Source organism: Lemur catta, chromosome 1 (genome assembly GCF_020740605.2).
Source record: "Lemur catta isolate mLemCat1 chromosome 1, mLemCat1.pri, whole genome shotgun sequence".
Lineage (NCBI taxonomy): Eukaryota > Metazoa > Chordata > Mammalia > Primates > Lemuridae > Lemur > Lemur catta.
The window spans coordinates 69825369-69841040 of record NC_059128.1 but is presented as its reverse complement, the minus strand read 5'-3'; the positions used below and the strand labels follow the sequence as shown (position 1 = coordinate 69841040).

General features: G+C 37.5%; 1 protein-coding gene across 2 annotated transcripts in view; it reads right to left on the bottom strand.

The window, feature by feature from the left end:
* FMN1 (formin 1) overlaps positions 1 to 15672 on the bottom strand; it is a 342614-nt gene that overhangs the window by 208460 nt on the left and 118482 nt on the right. For both annotated transcript variants that reach the window (XM_045527700.1, XM_045527703.1), the window contains one exon: positions 4512 to 4573. In XM_045527700.1, coding sequence (XP_045383656.1) covers positions 4512 to 4573 — 62 coding nt within the window. The remainder of the gene's footprint in view (positions 1 to 4511; positions 4574 to 15672) is intronic.

Genomic DNA, 15672 nt, shown 5'->3' with positions numbered 1-15672 from the left:
TTTTCAAAAGTGAAGTTAGTGACATAGAATTATCCAAAATTGGAAAATGAATTGGAAAATGTACTACATGATGAGTAGCATCATGAAGTGACCATAAACTCTTGAGGCAGAGTTTGCTAAATGAAAGGCACACTTACACAAAATTAAAAATTTTTGTTGCAGTAACATTACAAATGACATAAAATAGTAAAGTTGTGGGAAACGTCTGACCTGCCATCGCTCTCTCACTGTAGATTTGACCAGAAAAGTCACTCGAGTGCTTTGAGTTTGTATAGAGGTGTATAAACATAAGGTGCCAGGAACTGACTCATTTGAGTCATCAATAAATCTTTGCTCTTGTGTGTAAATTGCTACACCTTTTGAAAAGCCAGTGCCAGGACCAAGCCCTGTGCCCATTCTATAGAGCAGTACTCACCCAATGTTGGCTGCAGACTGTGCATGAGATTAAAAACTCTGGGCTCACCCATACTGTAGCTTTGGAACTACAGGCTAAAAAAAGCCACCCATCTAATCAAAGTATTTTAGGCAGTAGGTTTTCCATTTTGCTGGTAGGGGAACTGAACAATTAAGTGACTTCCCTACAAATACATGGCCAAAAACAGAATAGAAAGTTGACTTTAATCATACTGTTTCTTTAAATTCTACGAAAACATTCCAAAAAATTTAAATGTGAGACACATCAATTCTTGTATATGGTGGCAGAATGAATCACTCTTCTTGTGTGCTCTAAACATGAAAGCCTCATTCTAGAAAGGCATGTTGAAGGAGTCCTGAAACACATCAGACTTCTCCATGGCCTGGAAGTGGAAAAAGAAAATCTAACATGCAATGGAGGCTGCCAGTGGAAATATCACATAAAAAAATGAGGACCAAAATAGCAGTTTTCCCACCCATTATCTTCCACTAGTCCTGTGACAATAGATGAGACTTTGTTACTTAGTGGAATAAAACAGGTAGGGATGATATTCAGTGAGTGCATACTCACAAGTGCAGCCAGGCTGGGTCTTTGTTCGTTTTATGAACTGCGTCTGTTCTGACTGGTGTTGCTGCCAAACTAGGTGTTTCATTTTCAATATCACCCAGAGAACAGGAGTTAATTAAAGCATAGCAGGGCCAAGCAGGTGAAGTGGCCCAGAGTGTACCCTAAAGAACTAGAGAGCACACGTCCTAATTGAGCTGGACACTACAACTCAACCCCAGCAGGTTGAAGGCATACAAGAAAATAAGCCCACTGTTGCCAGATTTTCTAATTTTTCTAGAAGCAGCTAGAAATCAAGTTTTTTATATTAAAATCTCCATATTTTAAAATATTTATTTCCTACTTCAATCTTTAAAATGCTGTATTTGCCAAGCAAAACACTTTTCCTATTCAGATCAGAGATTAGAGTCACCAGTTTCCTACTGAGGGTTGTCCATCTGTGACTGCTGGGATAGTTTCAAGCTACAGTTAAGTGTATAAATTGGGTACACTGCCCCGATGGCAGGAGTATGCCATGGTCACAAGCTTTTAGCAATCATAAATATGGGACAAATTTTTTTTAAAAGTTTACTAATAGCATCAAAAGAACAAATATTAATAATTTTTTATAGATACTTTAAAAATATCTCAAGTATAATTAGGAACATTTTTAAACCTTTACTACTGCTAATCATACCTAAATATAACCCATATTTTAAGTGGAGTTCATGATTATAATATACTTTTTTTCCCCTCCACTTATTCCTTCCTTTCCGATGTCTAGCTTTTCTTAGTTTGAGATGTAAGATCATAGGACTTTCACAGTGAGGACACAAAATAATATATATAACATGCTTAGAACAATGTCTAGCACATACTAAGAACTCAAAAATTATAGGAATCTACTACTACTATGAATATTTAGCTGTCAAAGCCCTCACAGGGCTGGTCTACGACTTCGGGAAAGCTACTGTTAACTCTTATAACTTGGCTGTTGATAAAACTTCTTGTAGAATCACTTCTGTACCTACCCTCTTTAACAAGCTGTTTCTTAAATTATCCCTTATCAATTTCAGTTCTTCTGAGACAGTTGAGTGTCTTTTTCATACCAGAACAAAGAAAAAGAAAGAGAGGTCTCTCTAGGGCATTTTGCAACAAAGGAGATAAGGGCCTCCACCTCTCTTTTTCCCCTAAGAGAAAGAGGTAATTTTCCACTTTTTTTCTTTGAGAAATGGTCTCATTCCCTCTTTTGAACTACTTAATCCTGGCAGGATGGGTGTGGCTTGAATTCAGACACCATACTACTTATCTAATAATTTCTTGCTACTTATGATGACTTCATATATAATCCAATACACTGTCTCAGTTATTCTAAAAAGCACATTGTCACTTACTGAAAAGAATATTTTCATACATCTGATAAGGGGTTAATATGCTTAATATAAAAGAAACTCAACTTAATAGCAAGAAAACAAAGAACCTGATGTAAAAACAAGCAATGAACCTGAATATACATTTCCCAAATAAAGACATTCAAATAGCTAACAAGTAAATGAAAAAATGCTCAACATCACCAAACAGCAGACAAATGCAAATTGAAACCACAAAGCAACGCCACTTCACACCTGTTAAAATGGCTATTACCAAAAACGATGAAAGAGAACAAATATTGGTGAGGATGTGCAGAAAAGCAAACTTTTACACACTGTTAGTGGGAATGTAAACCAGTGCAGCCACTATGGAAAACAGTAAAGTGGTTCCTCAAAAAACTAAAAATAGAACTACTATATGATCCAGCAATCCCACTACTAGGTATAAACCTCAAGGAAATGAAATCAGTATGTAGAAGAGATATCTGCACTCTCATGTTCATTGCAGCATTATTCAAAAAAGCCGAGATATGGAATCAACCTAAGTTTTCATCAAGGAATGAATAGATAAATAAAATGTAGTATATGTACATAATGGAATACTATTCAGCCTTTAAAAAGAAGTAAATCTCGTCATTTGCACAATGAACCTGGAATACATTATGTTAAACAAAATAAGCCAGGCATAGAAAGACCAATACTGCATAATCTCACTTAAATGTAGAATCTAAAAAAGTCAAATTCATAGAAATAGAATAGAAGGGTGGTTACCAAGGGCTATGGGGTTGGAAGGTAAGAAAGGATTAGGGAGATATTGGTCAAAGGATACAAAATTTCAGTTAGACATGAGAAATAAGTTCAAGATGATCTATTGTACAAATGGTGACTATAGTTAATCACAATGAATACATATACTTGACAATTGCTAAAGTATTCTCACCACAAATATGTGAGGTAATACATATGTTAAGTAGCTTGATTTAATTACTCCACAATGTATATATATTTCAAAACATGTTGTATACCATAAATACATGCGATTTCTATTTGTCAATAAAAAATTTAAAGAAATTTGATCCACAGACTCATTAAATTAGCAAATAATGAATTAGCATTAAATAAGCAAGAAGTTTTATTTCAATTTTGCTGATATTCTCTCCTGAAGTATGAAGTTACCTTAGACATCAGTAAACTTCAATATCTAGTTATTTGAAGTTAAGATTCTAAATCTCCTGCTATAGGCACTAAAGGCAAACACCAAACACAGGAAAGGACAACTAGATGGCAGGACAAGGAAAATGATCCTTCAGTCATTCTGGGTTTCACAAAGGAGGATCAAGTTGGCAATTTCTCAGTACCCCCTAAGGATATGGAATGTCTCAGCACAACTATTCCCCCTACTAGGGCCCCTTCCTTAAGTGCCTTAATCTACATGACATCATATTGCAGGGATGTGCTAAGAGATATACAGATATCAAAACATGAGCGGCAATAAGTCAGACAAAAATAATCTACACTGTGCACAGGAAAAATAACTTTTAAAATATTTCACAAACACAGTAAAAGTCTAAATACTCTATCTTCTTTCCTGCTTTAAAAACAAAACAATCATTTTCTAGCCCAATCAAATGCATTTATGGCACATTTTTAAAAAGAAGAATTGAATTCTATTAAGAACAGAATCCAGCCAGGCGTGGTGGCTCGCACCTGTAACCCTAGCCCTCTGGGAGGCCAAGGTGGGATGATTGCTTGAGCTCAGGAGTTCAAGTCCAGCCTGAGCAAGAGTGAGACCCTGTCTCTACTAAAAGTAGAAAAATTGGCTGGGCACAATGGCTCAAGCCTGTAGTCCCAGCTACTCAGGAGGCTGAGGCAGGAGGATTGCTTAGAGCCCAGGAGTTTGAGGCTGCAGTGAGTTATGATGATCCCACTACACTTTAGCGGGGGTGATAGAGCAAGACTATATGAAATGAAATGAAATAATGAAATGAAATGATGAAATGAAATGAAATAAAAACAGAATCCAAGGTTTTTAACTCCAGAATAAACTTGGTACCCAATGGCAGGTGCAAGCTGTGGATGCTGTCTAGTTAAATACTTAAACACAAGAGGAATATTTAACTTTAGCACATGAAAAAACTAAGTATCAGTTTCATAAAACCAGTTCAGTAGAATCAAAGACATACCTGCAGGTTTTCAATTTCTTCTTTGTGCTCTCTCTTCAAGTGTAAAATACCAGCTTGATATTCTGTAAGATCACAAAAGAAGCCAATTACCAAAATGCACAAAATTAGGCACAAAATTCAAGTGAGCATCTCCTAGATTCCAGAGGTTCACCTCCAAATAAACTGAGTAAGTATAACAAATGCCACAGTTTGACACTAACCTAACAAGAGATGTCAACAATTAGAGCAAAATATGACAAGTAGCTCATGATAAAAGGGAGATTCCTTCCTTTTAGCAAACTCTGAATTATGGAAAGCCCCAAATTAAGCAGATAGGATAGGGTTAAAACAAACAAAAAAAGCATGATGACCCTGTTCCAGATAAAGACTGGGTCAGATGTTTGTCTTTAAGGAGGAGTTGGATGTTAAGGCCCCACAGAGAACAAATACAGACGTGTTAAGAGCAGATAGGGGAGGAAATAAAAGAAACTTTCTATGTGAGATCAGAGGACTCTATTTTTAACTCTGTTTCCAAAAAAAAAAAAAAAGATCTCCATTTGAATGCAAAGCTAAGTAAGCACCAGGGCTGATTTTAATCTTTAGATCACCTCAGAAAGTCAAGACTATTTGTCATTTGGATGAGAGATTCTAGGGTGAATTGAGGCTGAAAGGAGGACAAAAATAAATTTCTGGTCCAATTTTAATCTGAGTCTAATAATGTTTATTCCAACAATAAATCCCAGTGTACACAGGAACTCCAGCCAACCACTAAAACTACCATTCCACTGGCTAAGCATGAAGCAGCCGAGACAACTTTATTTCCAGCAAAATTGCTAAGCATGTGAGGTCAAGAACTATACATGTCGCAGAGGACAGCAAAGCAAAATGCCATGAGTACACATTTTTGGGAGATAAGCCAGTTTTTTTACAAATGTGTTTGGGGTCGTGAGTATGAGTAAGAAAGAAGTCAATTTGACCTCATTTAAAAATGTGTGAAAGACAGGCTCTTTTTCCAAGTGTATTTCATAAATTAGGCATGAAAGTTTAGGTTTCAATTCAAAAAGTAGATGAGAGAAATCTTGGGCAAAGCCATACCAGGAGAGGAGTGCTGCTGTTGATAATTATGACGACACACACTGCTACTCTTGTGAGGAATGTGCTCCACTGAGCTGTGAGTCCATTGGCAAGTTTTGTGGGTTCTATATCCAAACCTCACCTTGAATCAAACCACTGGCCATCATCCCTACCAACACCACTCTAATCCAAGCCATCACCCTTCATCATTCCCCTAGACTACTGCAGGACCTCTCTAGTAGTAGGGTTGCTGCTTTCACTCTTACCACCACCATAACTGACCCTCCTGACAGCAGCCTGAGTGATCTACTAAAGACATGATCCAGATCATGCCTCATCCCTGGCTTTCCACTGCACTTAGAGTTAAGTCAAAACTCCCTGTTGCGGTCTGTAGGGCCCTTAATTATCTGGCTCCTACATGCTCCCCTCGTCATTTCATATTACTCCCTCCCCCTGCTGATTACACTTCAGACACACTGGCAGCTTTGCTATTCCTTGAACTTGTCAAGTTCAATATCTGTGCTAATGTCGGAGATGATAATAGTGGACTGCATTCACCACTAATTGTATATCTGGCATTATTCTAAGTACTTCATATGCATTAACTCATTTCATTCCCACAATAACCCTATGACATTGGTCCCATTATTGTCATATTGCAGATGAAGAAATGAATGCATAGAAAGGTTAAATAGCTTGTCCAAAGATGCAGAATAATTTGCAGAGCCAGAAAACATGCTTAATTCAATGGGTAAATATATAAACAAACTGTGGCATGTCCATAGAATGGAATGCTACTCAGCAATAAAAAAAGAATGCATCAACATGGATAGATCTCAAAGACATTATTCAGAGTGAAAGAAGTCAGTCTCAGAAGGTCAGCCACTGTTTTATTCCATTTATATAGCATATGGTAAAGGCAAAACTAGAGGGATAAAGAACAGATCAGAATAGTAGTTGCCAGAGGTTAGAGATGGGATGGGGGTTGGGGAAGGTTTGACTACAATGTAGCAGCATATAAAGGAATTTCAGGGATTTTACAACTATTCTCTATCCTGATTATGGTGGTGATTACATGAACCTATACTTGTGTTAAAATTCAAAAAACTATACACCAAAAGAAAAAATTAATTCTTTATTATGTTAATTTTTTAAAACCCTGCATCAAATAGTACACTTTAAAATGTTTTCCCTGTAAGATTCAGCATAACCAAGTATACTTGCTAGTATCATTTACATCCATCATTTTTCTAGGGCTACTAGCAAATGCAGTAGGGCAACAAAAGGGAAACAAACCTATATAAATTATAGAGGAAAAACTGAAGGTATTATTCACTATGTATATTTAGAAAATTCACAGAAAAAATATTGGAATTAATATGTGCATTTAGCAGAATTGCTGGATATGAACAAAAATGTATAAAAATCCTCACACTAGCAGCAAATAGTTCAAGAAAGAATATTTAAACATTTACAGTACTCCTGAAAATACAAAATACCTAGAAAAAACTTGACAAAAATATGTAAAGACCTCATGTGAGAAAATAATAACACTTTATTGAAATATTTTACTAAGAAAAACACAGAAAGAAAGTGAGCAAGCCATCTTTTTGATTTGTAAGACTCAATAATGTAAGGTGCTAATTTTCCCAAATTGATTTACAAATTCAATGCAATCCTTCGAAATTTCTGAAGAGTTGTTTTGTTTGAACTTAAGGAGCTCATTCTCAAATGCATGTGGAACCATGGAAGTGCGAAATGCCAATAAGAGCCAAGAAACTCATAAAGATATAGATTAAGGTAAGACAACTCACCTCCTAACAACAATTATTTTAGTTATTAAAATGTAATTAAGGTGGTGGGGTACTGACATGTGAAATGGGGGGTAACAATTGGACTAACAAGATAGACTAGAAAGACCAGAAATATACCATAAATTTATGGTCACCTGATACAGAAGTATCTCTAAAGATCTTTGCTTACATGAAGAATGGTCTTTTTAATAACTATTGGCTGGGGAAAAATGGATATTCTCATGGAAAAACATGAAACTGGATCCCAACTTTATAATATATAATAATCTGCTCAAAGTTGATTAATTAAGAGCTAACTGTAAAAAGCAAAACTGTAAATATTTTATAAGCTAATATAGCACAATATTTTTGTAACCTCAGGATAGGAATTTCTTAATACTCAAAAAGCACTGTGTATAAAGGGGAAAAAAATCCCTGATAAATTTGCTACCTTAAAATTAAGAACTTCTTTTTCTCACCATACACCATAAAGAGGGAAAAGACAAGCCACAGGGTGGAGGATATACACTTGAAACACATATAATCAGCCAAGATCTAGTATAAATATATAAATAAATCCTACAAAACTATAGAAAACAAAGCCTATGTGAAAAATGGGCAAAAACCATCAACAAGCACTCTAAAAGGAGGACATAAAAATATAATGAAAGGGTTAAAAAGTGTTCTTTCTTATTAGTAATCAGGAATACTTAAAGCCCGACAAAAGAGCATTGGTGAAGATGGGGAGCAATGGGGACTCGAACACACGTACAGGAGTGGAAGTTTGTTCAGTCACTATGGAAAATATTTGTCCTTTTTTTTTTAAATAAAGTTGAAGATACTCATACCTCCATACCCAATGCAATCCTAATTCTAGGCACATATAAACTACAAAACTATAAAGGAAAGCAAGTAACAACATTAACAAAAGTCAGGAGAATGGTGGCTTCTAGGAGAAGAGGAATTGAGTTATGACTGAGCAAGGTGACGTTACATGAGTATTCAATGAAAAATTATTCTTTATCCTGTATATGTTTTGCAAAATTTTCTGTATGTATATCCAACATTAAAATGTAAGAAAAAATTGCTCTTCTTTTGAAAATTGATGATACTGGTTTTCTTATATAGTGAAGATTATATAGGTATGAGAATTTCTAAGATTCACAAAATAAGAAGCATAAAACAATTTAGTAAGTTTGAGTCCTGTGTAAATATTGAGTCCTAACCTATATGATATCTAAACCCTAATCAATTTGAAGTCTGTACAAAGTAGTCAAAACAGGCCAGTTAAACCAAGCTTCTAATGCCCTTGGAGAATAACATCTATGTTCTAAATAGAAATTATACAGACTATATTTTGAAATGATTCATTTTGTGTAAATTGTACCTATAAGGGTGTGACAGTTACAGTTATGACTAATTCATCAACAAATTGATGAAGGAGATCATTGCAAAGCTAACACCCAGCAAAACATGATTCATCCTCTCCTTAAACAATTATTTTTGCCAACAGTCCCAGTGGGACAGGTGGCAGGAAAACACACTCCCATCCCAACAAGAATGACAAAATAGAATCTCTGGGCAGCAGGTTGAAGGAGGAAGCTAACGCCTTCATTAATGGAACACTCACTTTGGGGGTTCACAAGAGAATGGGAACAGAATACAAAGGTTACAGAATACTGCCCATGAGTCAAGGTTAAGTTGGTGGTTTCCAAATGTGTCTTGTTGGTGGCAGCCGCCCCCGACTCTCTGCCACCAAACATTTTTATAGGCTTGCAAATGCTTAGAGCAGTCCAAGGCAAATCTTGGGGGTAAGAATTGTGAGGCAGAGTTGTCAATTCAGGACCAAGAATATTTGTGTTTGTTAAAAGAGAACTTGACCTCCAGTATTCAACATATCTGGGACTCTGCAAATATATAAAAAAGAGGAACAGAGATTCTGAACATCATGGCTTGAGAAGGGCAGACCCCTTTGAATTCACATTAGCCCCCAGTGAAAATTAATGAATGAATTCAAATAACGTAGCTGACAAAGAAGCCTGAAGAATGTCTTTTAAGAAAATAATACATTACATGAAAGGGAGGAAGAGAAAAAAGGCTCCTGACTGGCAAGATTCAACATTTTGGAGAAAAAAAATATGAAAGAACTTTCTCCATAAAAATGAAGCTCTTTCTAGAGAAATACTTAGTCTAATTGGTTCCTTCCCGTTTTATTGCACAATCTTTCCTTTTTGATCAGTTCACATTAAGAAAACATCCTTTCTGCCAGGTATCATTACAGAGTTTGTGTCCTCCAATTAAAAGAGCAGAATTAAAGATGATTCCACTAACATGGAAGCCATGTGGTAACCACTGCTGTGTTTCATCACTTATTAAATGAGTTTATTTAATTACATGTGGGTATAGGTAACATTATTGAGTGTTAATCTAAGGAAAGATTCTGAACACTTTATACAGATTAACTCCTGCCATTCTTACCTCAAATTTACAAAGTAGACCCTATTATATCAGGACCCATTGTACAGATGAGGAAACTGAGGTACTCTGGTTGTACAACTTTCTCAAAACCACATGCTTGTAAGTGCCAGTGATGTCATTCATACTCAAAGAATCTATACTATTTCCTCTTCAGAGTTTTTGTTTATTTCCTTGCTTTTGTTTGTTATTAGTGTTTTTATGGTTGCTTAAAACACAACTCCAAATCCCTAGAAATATAAAAGTTACTAGCTTTCAGTGACTCAAATGGCTGAGGCAAGAGAATCACTTGAGGGCAGGAATTGAAGGCTACAGTGAGCTATAATTGTGCCATTGTACTCCAGCCTGGGTGACAGAGCATGACCCCATCTCTTTAAAAAAAAAAAAAAAACTAGCTTTGTCTAATCACTAGAATCATTTGTATAATTGAAGAATCTTTTCCACAACTCTTTAAAAAGGGTATGGTGTATTTTTAACCACAGGGAGGTTTGATGGCTTGAAGTCAGAGTGAATGGTGTGACTTACAAAGGCTGGTACCATCAAGTTATGTGATTATGATTCTGCCATCTTCTCTATAGGGACTTCAGGGCCTGTAGTCACAAGTTTGTGGTTAAATCTAATTTTCATTTATACTCTCTCTTACACATATATCCCAGCCTCTCCCTATCACACACATACACACACCCACACACGCACTACTCACATAACACTGGCAAGACTGGTTTATGCACACAGAAAAACAGAAACTTTCTGATTTCCCAACTGAATAAGAACCATGGCTCTACTCCTGCCCATGGATTCTGATTTGTACTGCCTTTACCTCTCACTGGACTTAGCTACTATCTCGCATTGTTACAAACATTTTCGAGTACATATGTTACTCAAAGGGAAGGGCCCCTGCCTCTGAATTATACTGAGAAAATACTCAATCGTTGCTTCCAAAGCTTAATGAAATACCAGCAAGCTCATTTTTTGTAATAAACATCTGGACTTTGACAGATGAATGTTCATTTTAACGTGCATTTGGGGAAAAAAATCAAACTACCACATAAAACCCATGATTTCATTGATATTATTGCTTTAAGACAGTGTTGATTAGAGTCTGGTCCCTGGACCAGAAGCATTAGCATGACTTGAACATCTTAGAAACTCAAATTCTCTCTTCTACTCTGAATCTGTTGACTCTGAAACTTTGAGGATCCTTTTACAAGCCCTCCAGGCTTGTAAGGTTAAAATAAGGTTCGTGTTATTCAAGCACACACACACACACAAGTAAATTGATTTAAATAATGAATTAAATAGTAAAAGTAGTACAAATATAAGCCAAAAATAACGAAGCTGATACATAAAGGATGGCACTTGGGAAAACATGCTAATTACTGGCAGATGAATACAAATTCAAACAAACTCATCCATGAGTGAATGCAGAAACTTTTTCCAACCATCTCTAACATTATGAAAATGGTCACAGTTATGGAAGGGAAAATCACAAGCAATTTTCTCCAAAATCTAAGATTAAAATCAAATGTGAACTCTTGTATTTTATTTCATAAGCTTACGAAGGCAAAGTGTGCAGCCTTGTCTTGGTGCATAGTAAGTCCTCTGTTTGTTTACTCTCCGGATGCCTACAAACAATGCAGTCCACAGTAACCATGTGGTTTGCAAAAGGCACAGCTACCTTTGTACCTGTCAGAAACAGTACAGTCAAAGGATTCAAAGGCAGTGAAATCAAGAGAAAAGGGGCAACAGCTGCTTGCAGGGCTTTTGAACTTAGTGCCTCAGGCTAGCAGCTGGTGAGAGGCCAAAGTCACCTGAAATGTTGATGCCACACCTTTTATCAGTAGGCCGTCTACAATATTGTAGCAAAAGTACAATCAGGAGTCTAACTCCATTTTTTGATGTTTGCCTGCTGACAGCTTTTAAGCCTCATCCCTCCCTCTTCCTTCCCCACGTCTGGGTAGTGTCATAAGAAAGCCTTCGACACTGGCAGGAGATTCCAACCACACCACCCCTTGCCCCCTAAACACCATAAAAACTCCAGGCCAGTCTTCTACCCTTTCTCTCTCATGTCAGTTTTGGACCTGCTTTCCCCAAAGGTCTCATTATGTGAGCAATAAACCTTTCCATGCCATTTTGTGAGTGTGTGCATCTGCGTGCAAACATGTATGCATGTGTGATCATCTAAATCAAATTTTGGGTAGAGGGGGTCCATCCTGCCTCTTTAAAAAGGATGAGGCGATGTAGAAGTGAGTAATCAATGAATCAACCTATTATGTTGTTTTATATTTGTATAGGAAGGAGACCAGTTTCCATATCAGAAAAACACTGGACAACAGCTGGGAGAAATCCCATGAATTTAGAAATCATAACTCTCATCTCTCCTTGTTCAAGAACATTTAGGATTTACTTAGGCAGAAATATAAAAACACTAACATTAAAAGATGGGGGAAAAACCCAACTTTCCAAGCCTGTCAGTTTCTCACTGCTGTAATTTAATGTTTGTGTCCTCCCAAAATTCACATGTTAAAATCCTAACCCCCAAGGTGATGGTATCAGAAGGTGGGACCTCTGGAAAATGATTAGGTTATGAGGGTAGAGCTCTCATGAATGGGATTATTGCCCTTATAAAAAGGATGCCAGAGAAATACCTCGTCTCTTCCACTATGTGAGTCACAGAGAGAAAGCATCGTTCTATGAACCAGGGGTGGGCCCTCACCAGCACCAAATCTGTGGCCAACTTGATCTCGGACTGCCTAGACTCCAGAACTGTGAGAAATAAATTCTGTTGTTCATAAGCTGCCCAGTGTGTGGTATTTTGTTATAGCAGCCCAAAGGGACTGAGACACTCACTATGCTTAGTAGCCTCTTTCATTTATGTGCTTAGTATCTCTGTAAGCCAGGCAGGCACTGAACCAAACATTGGTTATGTAGAAATGAACAGCATGCATTTTCAACCTTAAAAGGCTTCTCAGGGTGTACATCTTTGAAATGTCTAAGAAGATTTCAGCACACGTACTCCAGTATTAACTCATTAAGACTTTGTTTTCTTAAAAGATTTTATTTGATTTCACTTGATGATTTTATATGTAGATATGGAAGACTGGAGAGGATTGTTCAACAAATAATCATCCATTTCCACCTCCTTTTTGGGGGGGCAGTATAGAATACTTCCTATGGCTTTCAGCTTGGCCATGTGACTTGCTTTTGCTAGTGACAAATGAACTGACATGATTTAAGGAGGGAATTTAAATGTGACTACACAGTTTGGCTGTCCTCCAGCACCCCTGCTATTTCACTTAAGAAGAATACAGCCTGGGCATCTGCTACTCACTTGGCGTGGCTCCCTGACAGAGACACATGGTACAGACCCGATCTCTAACCACAATCAGCCATCAAGCCCAGCCTGAAAGAGCCCAAACTAGCTCAGCAGAACCACAGTTAACCTTTATACCTAAGTAAATAAATGCTTGCTATTGAAAGCTACTGAATTTTAGCATGGTTTGTTACACCACATTATTACAGCGGAAGGAGTGAAGAATGTACTATCCAAAACTATGTTGGATTGGTATATTGATTATTTCAAGTTGAAAATATTGGAGAAATTGTAGTTTTGGAAAGGGGTAGCTGACCTGTCTCTTCCTGCATGCAGTAAGCCACAGAGATTCCTCTGGCAGGGCTACCCACCCCACACCAGGGCTAGAATAGCCCTTGTAACCACAGACTAGGAACTGAGAGCTTCAATGGACCTGAGTAAATGTACTTGAGAAGTAACCCTATATTCCACTAGTTTTATGTGCCCCCCATATATCTCCTAGTGATTCCCCTAGAAATGTACTGTCCGTCGCCAGATATCCTTTATCTTGTCATTTCTTCTCTGATTTGTCATTTTTTGTCTAAAAGGTACAAAAGTATCTTCCTTTGGCCACTTCTTTGGACTTCACTCTCTTACGGGGATCCCTACATACATGTAAAACTAATACAATTTTTATGCTTTTCTCTTGTTAATTTTCCTGGTGTCAATTAGGTTTATAATTCCAGCCAAAGCACCTGCTAAGAGTTAAGGGGGTTGGAGATGATCTCTGGCTCCCCTACACAGCAATAGCTGATGAATATTAATACATATGGCCAGTTTCCAGCCACGATTCCTATATTAGAGGCTCATGTCATTTTGGAGGCTTCAAATAACTGGCATGGAGTCTCACCAACCAATGTAGATAGAAATAGGTTTAAGGGAAAAGGATAAAGAAGGAGAAATGAGCATAATTCTATTGTTTACTACTGAAAAAGTAAGCTCAGAATAGCAACTGAGTCTTTATGTTCTGGGGTGATGATATAAAATAGGTATAAAGGTCAGTAAATTGATGACTGTGTCCCTTTGATATTTACCTGTATTCCAAAGGTAAGTTTTCAAGTCCTGGGACCATCTGATGGGCAACTTACCACGGAGAAAAGTCACTAAATCACTAGCTGCCAGTCCTTAGATAACTTGCCTTTTCACTTTGTCTCTTTCTCTTATCCTTATTTTCTGTTCTGTTATAATGAAGATGCTAAGCAGCTTGGAAGTCTAGGAATATAAGATCCCTAAAACTTGTAATCCCCTTTCTACCTATGTAGTTTTAAAAGAGTCAACAGTAGTTAAATAAGGACCGAGAAAGAAATCTTCTAGAAAGCCACACACTTACTGGAATATGAATAAAATTTAGGCTACAACTTAAAGTACCCAACTCCTATCACTAGGTGGCAGTCACAATTCAGTCCTCCCTCAGTATAGGGTCAGGGGATTGGTTCTAGGACTCTGGTGGACACCAAAATCCATGGATGCTCAAGTTGCTTATGTAAAATGGCTTAGTATTTGCATATAACCTATGTATATTCTATCATATACTTTTGATCATCTCTAGATTACTTATAATACTTAATACAATGTAAATGCTATATAAATATTAATAGTTGTATTATTTGTATTATTTTTTATTGTTCTATTGTTGTTTTTTTTCGCCTAAATATTTCCAATCTGCAGTTGGTTGGATGTGAGGATGTGGAATCCTGGGACAGAGATGTTGAGTATACTTCATATTTAAACTCTAAACTTGCTACCGAATGCCACGGCAACACCTGAAGGATGTGGCATAGGGTAGGGAGCTCGGGAGAGATGAGGGTGAGCCGAAGCTATGAAATGATCATGTTTCTTTGATGTGAAAGGTGGACTAGTATGGATATGGTAACTGGCTGAGAAAAATCAGAACAAGTTAGGGGTATTTCCAACCTGACGTTTCCAAAAAAGTCAAAAGTGACCCTATAGACTTCCAGCTGTTACAGGTTCACATTTTTATAGCTCTCTCCTAAGCTTACATAGCAATAAAATCTAAAATACAAAGCAAGAAAATTAAAAGTCATAGGTGAGTACCCAAACAGGAATAACAACATAGAGAAACAGAAATGGGACAAAAAGCAGAATGGCACCTTGGGCCTGAGGCTCCCAGCCCGCTGTGCCCTAGTTCCAGGCAGGGCAGTAGGATGGCCTGGAGTTAGGTTACTACAGAGCAGCAGGGGCTGAAAGTACCCCGTGGGGCAGGAAACCAGGGCCCGGCTTGCTGCTTAGAAAAAGGGACTGAGGTGCAGTACCCCAGATGGGAAAGGGAAGCTGAAAGAAGTTGTCAACTGCTGCCTGGGGGGCTGAACAGGAGGACACAGACATATATTGAGGCTGCGCCTCAAATCCCGACCATCCCAGTACCCAAGTACTAGATCTGGGACAGTCACTTTATCACCTTGGGCTAGGAACCCCAAAGCGCCATTATAAGACCAACTTGGTCTGGGATCTTCCAAGGACCAGGCGA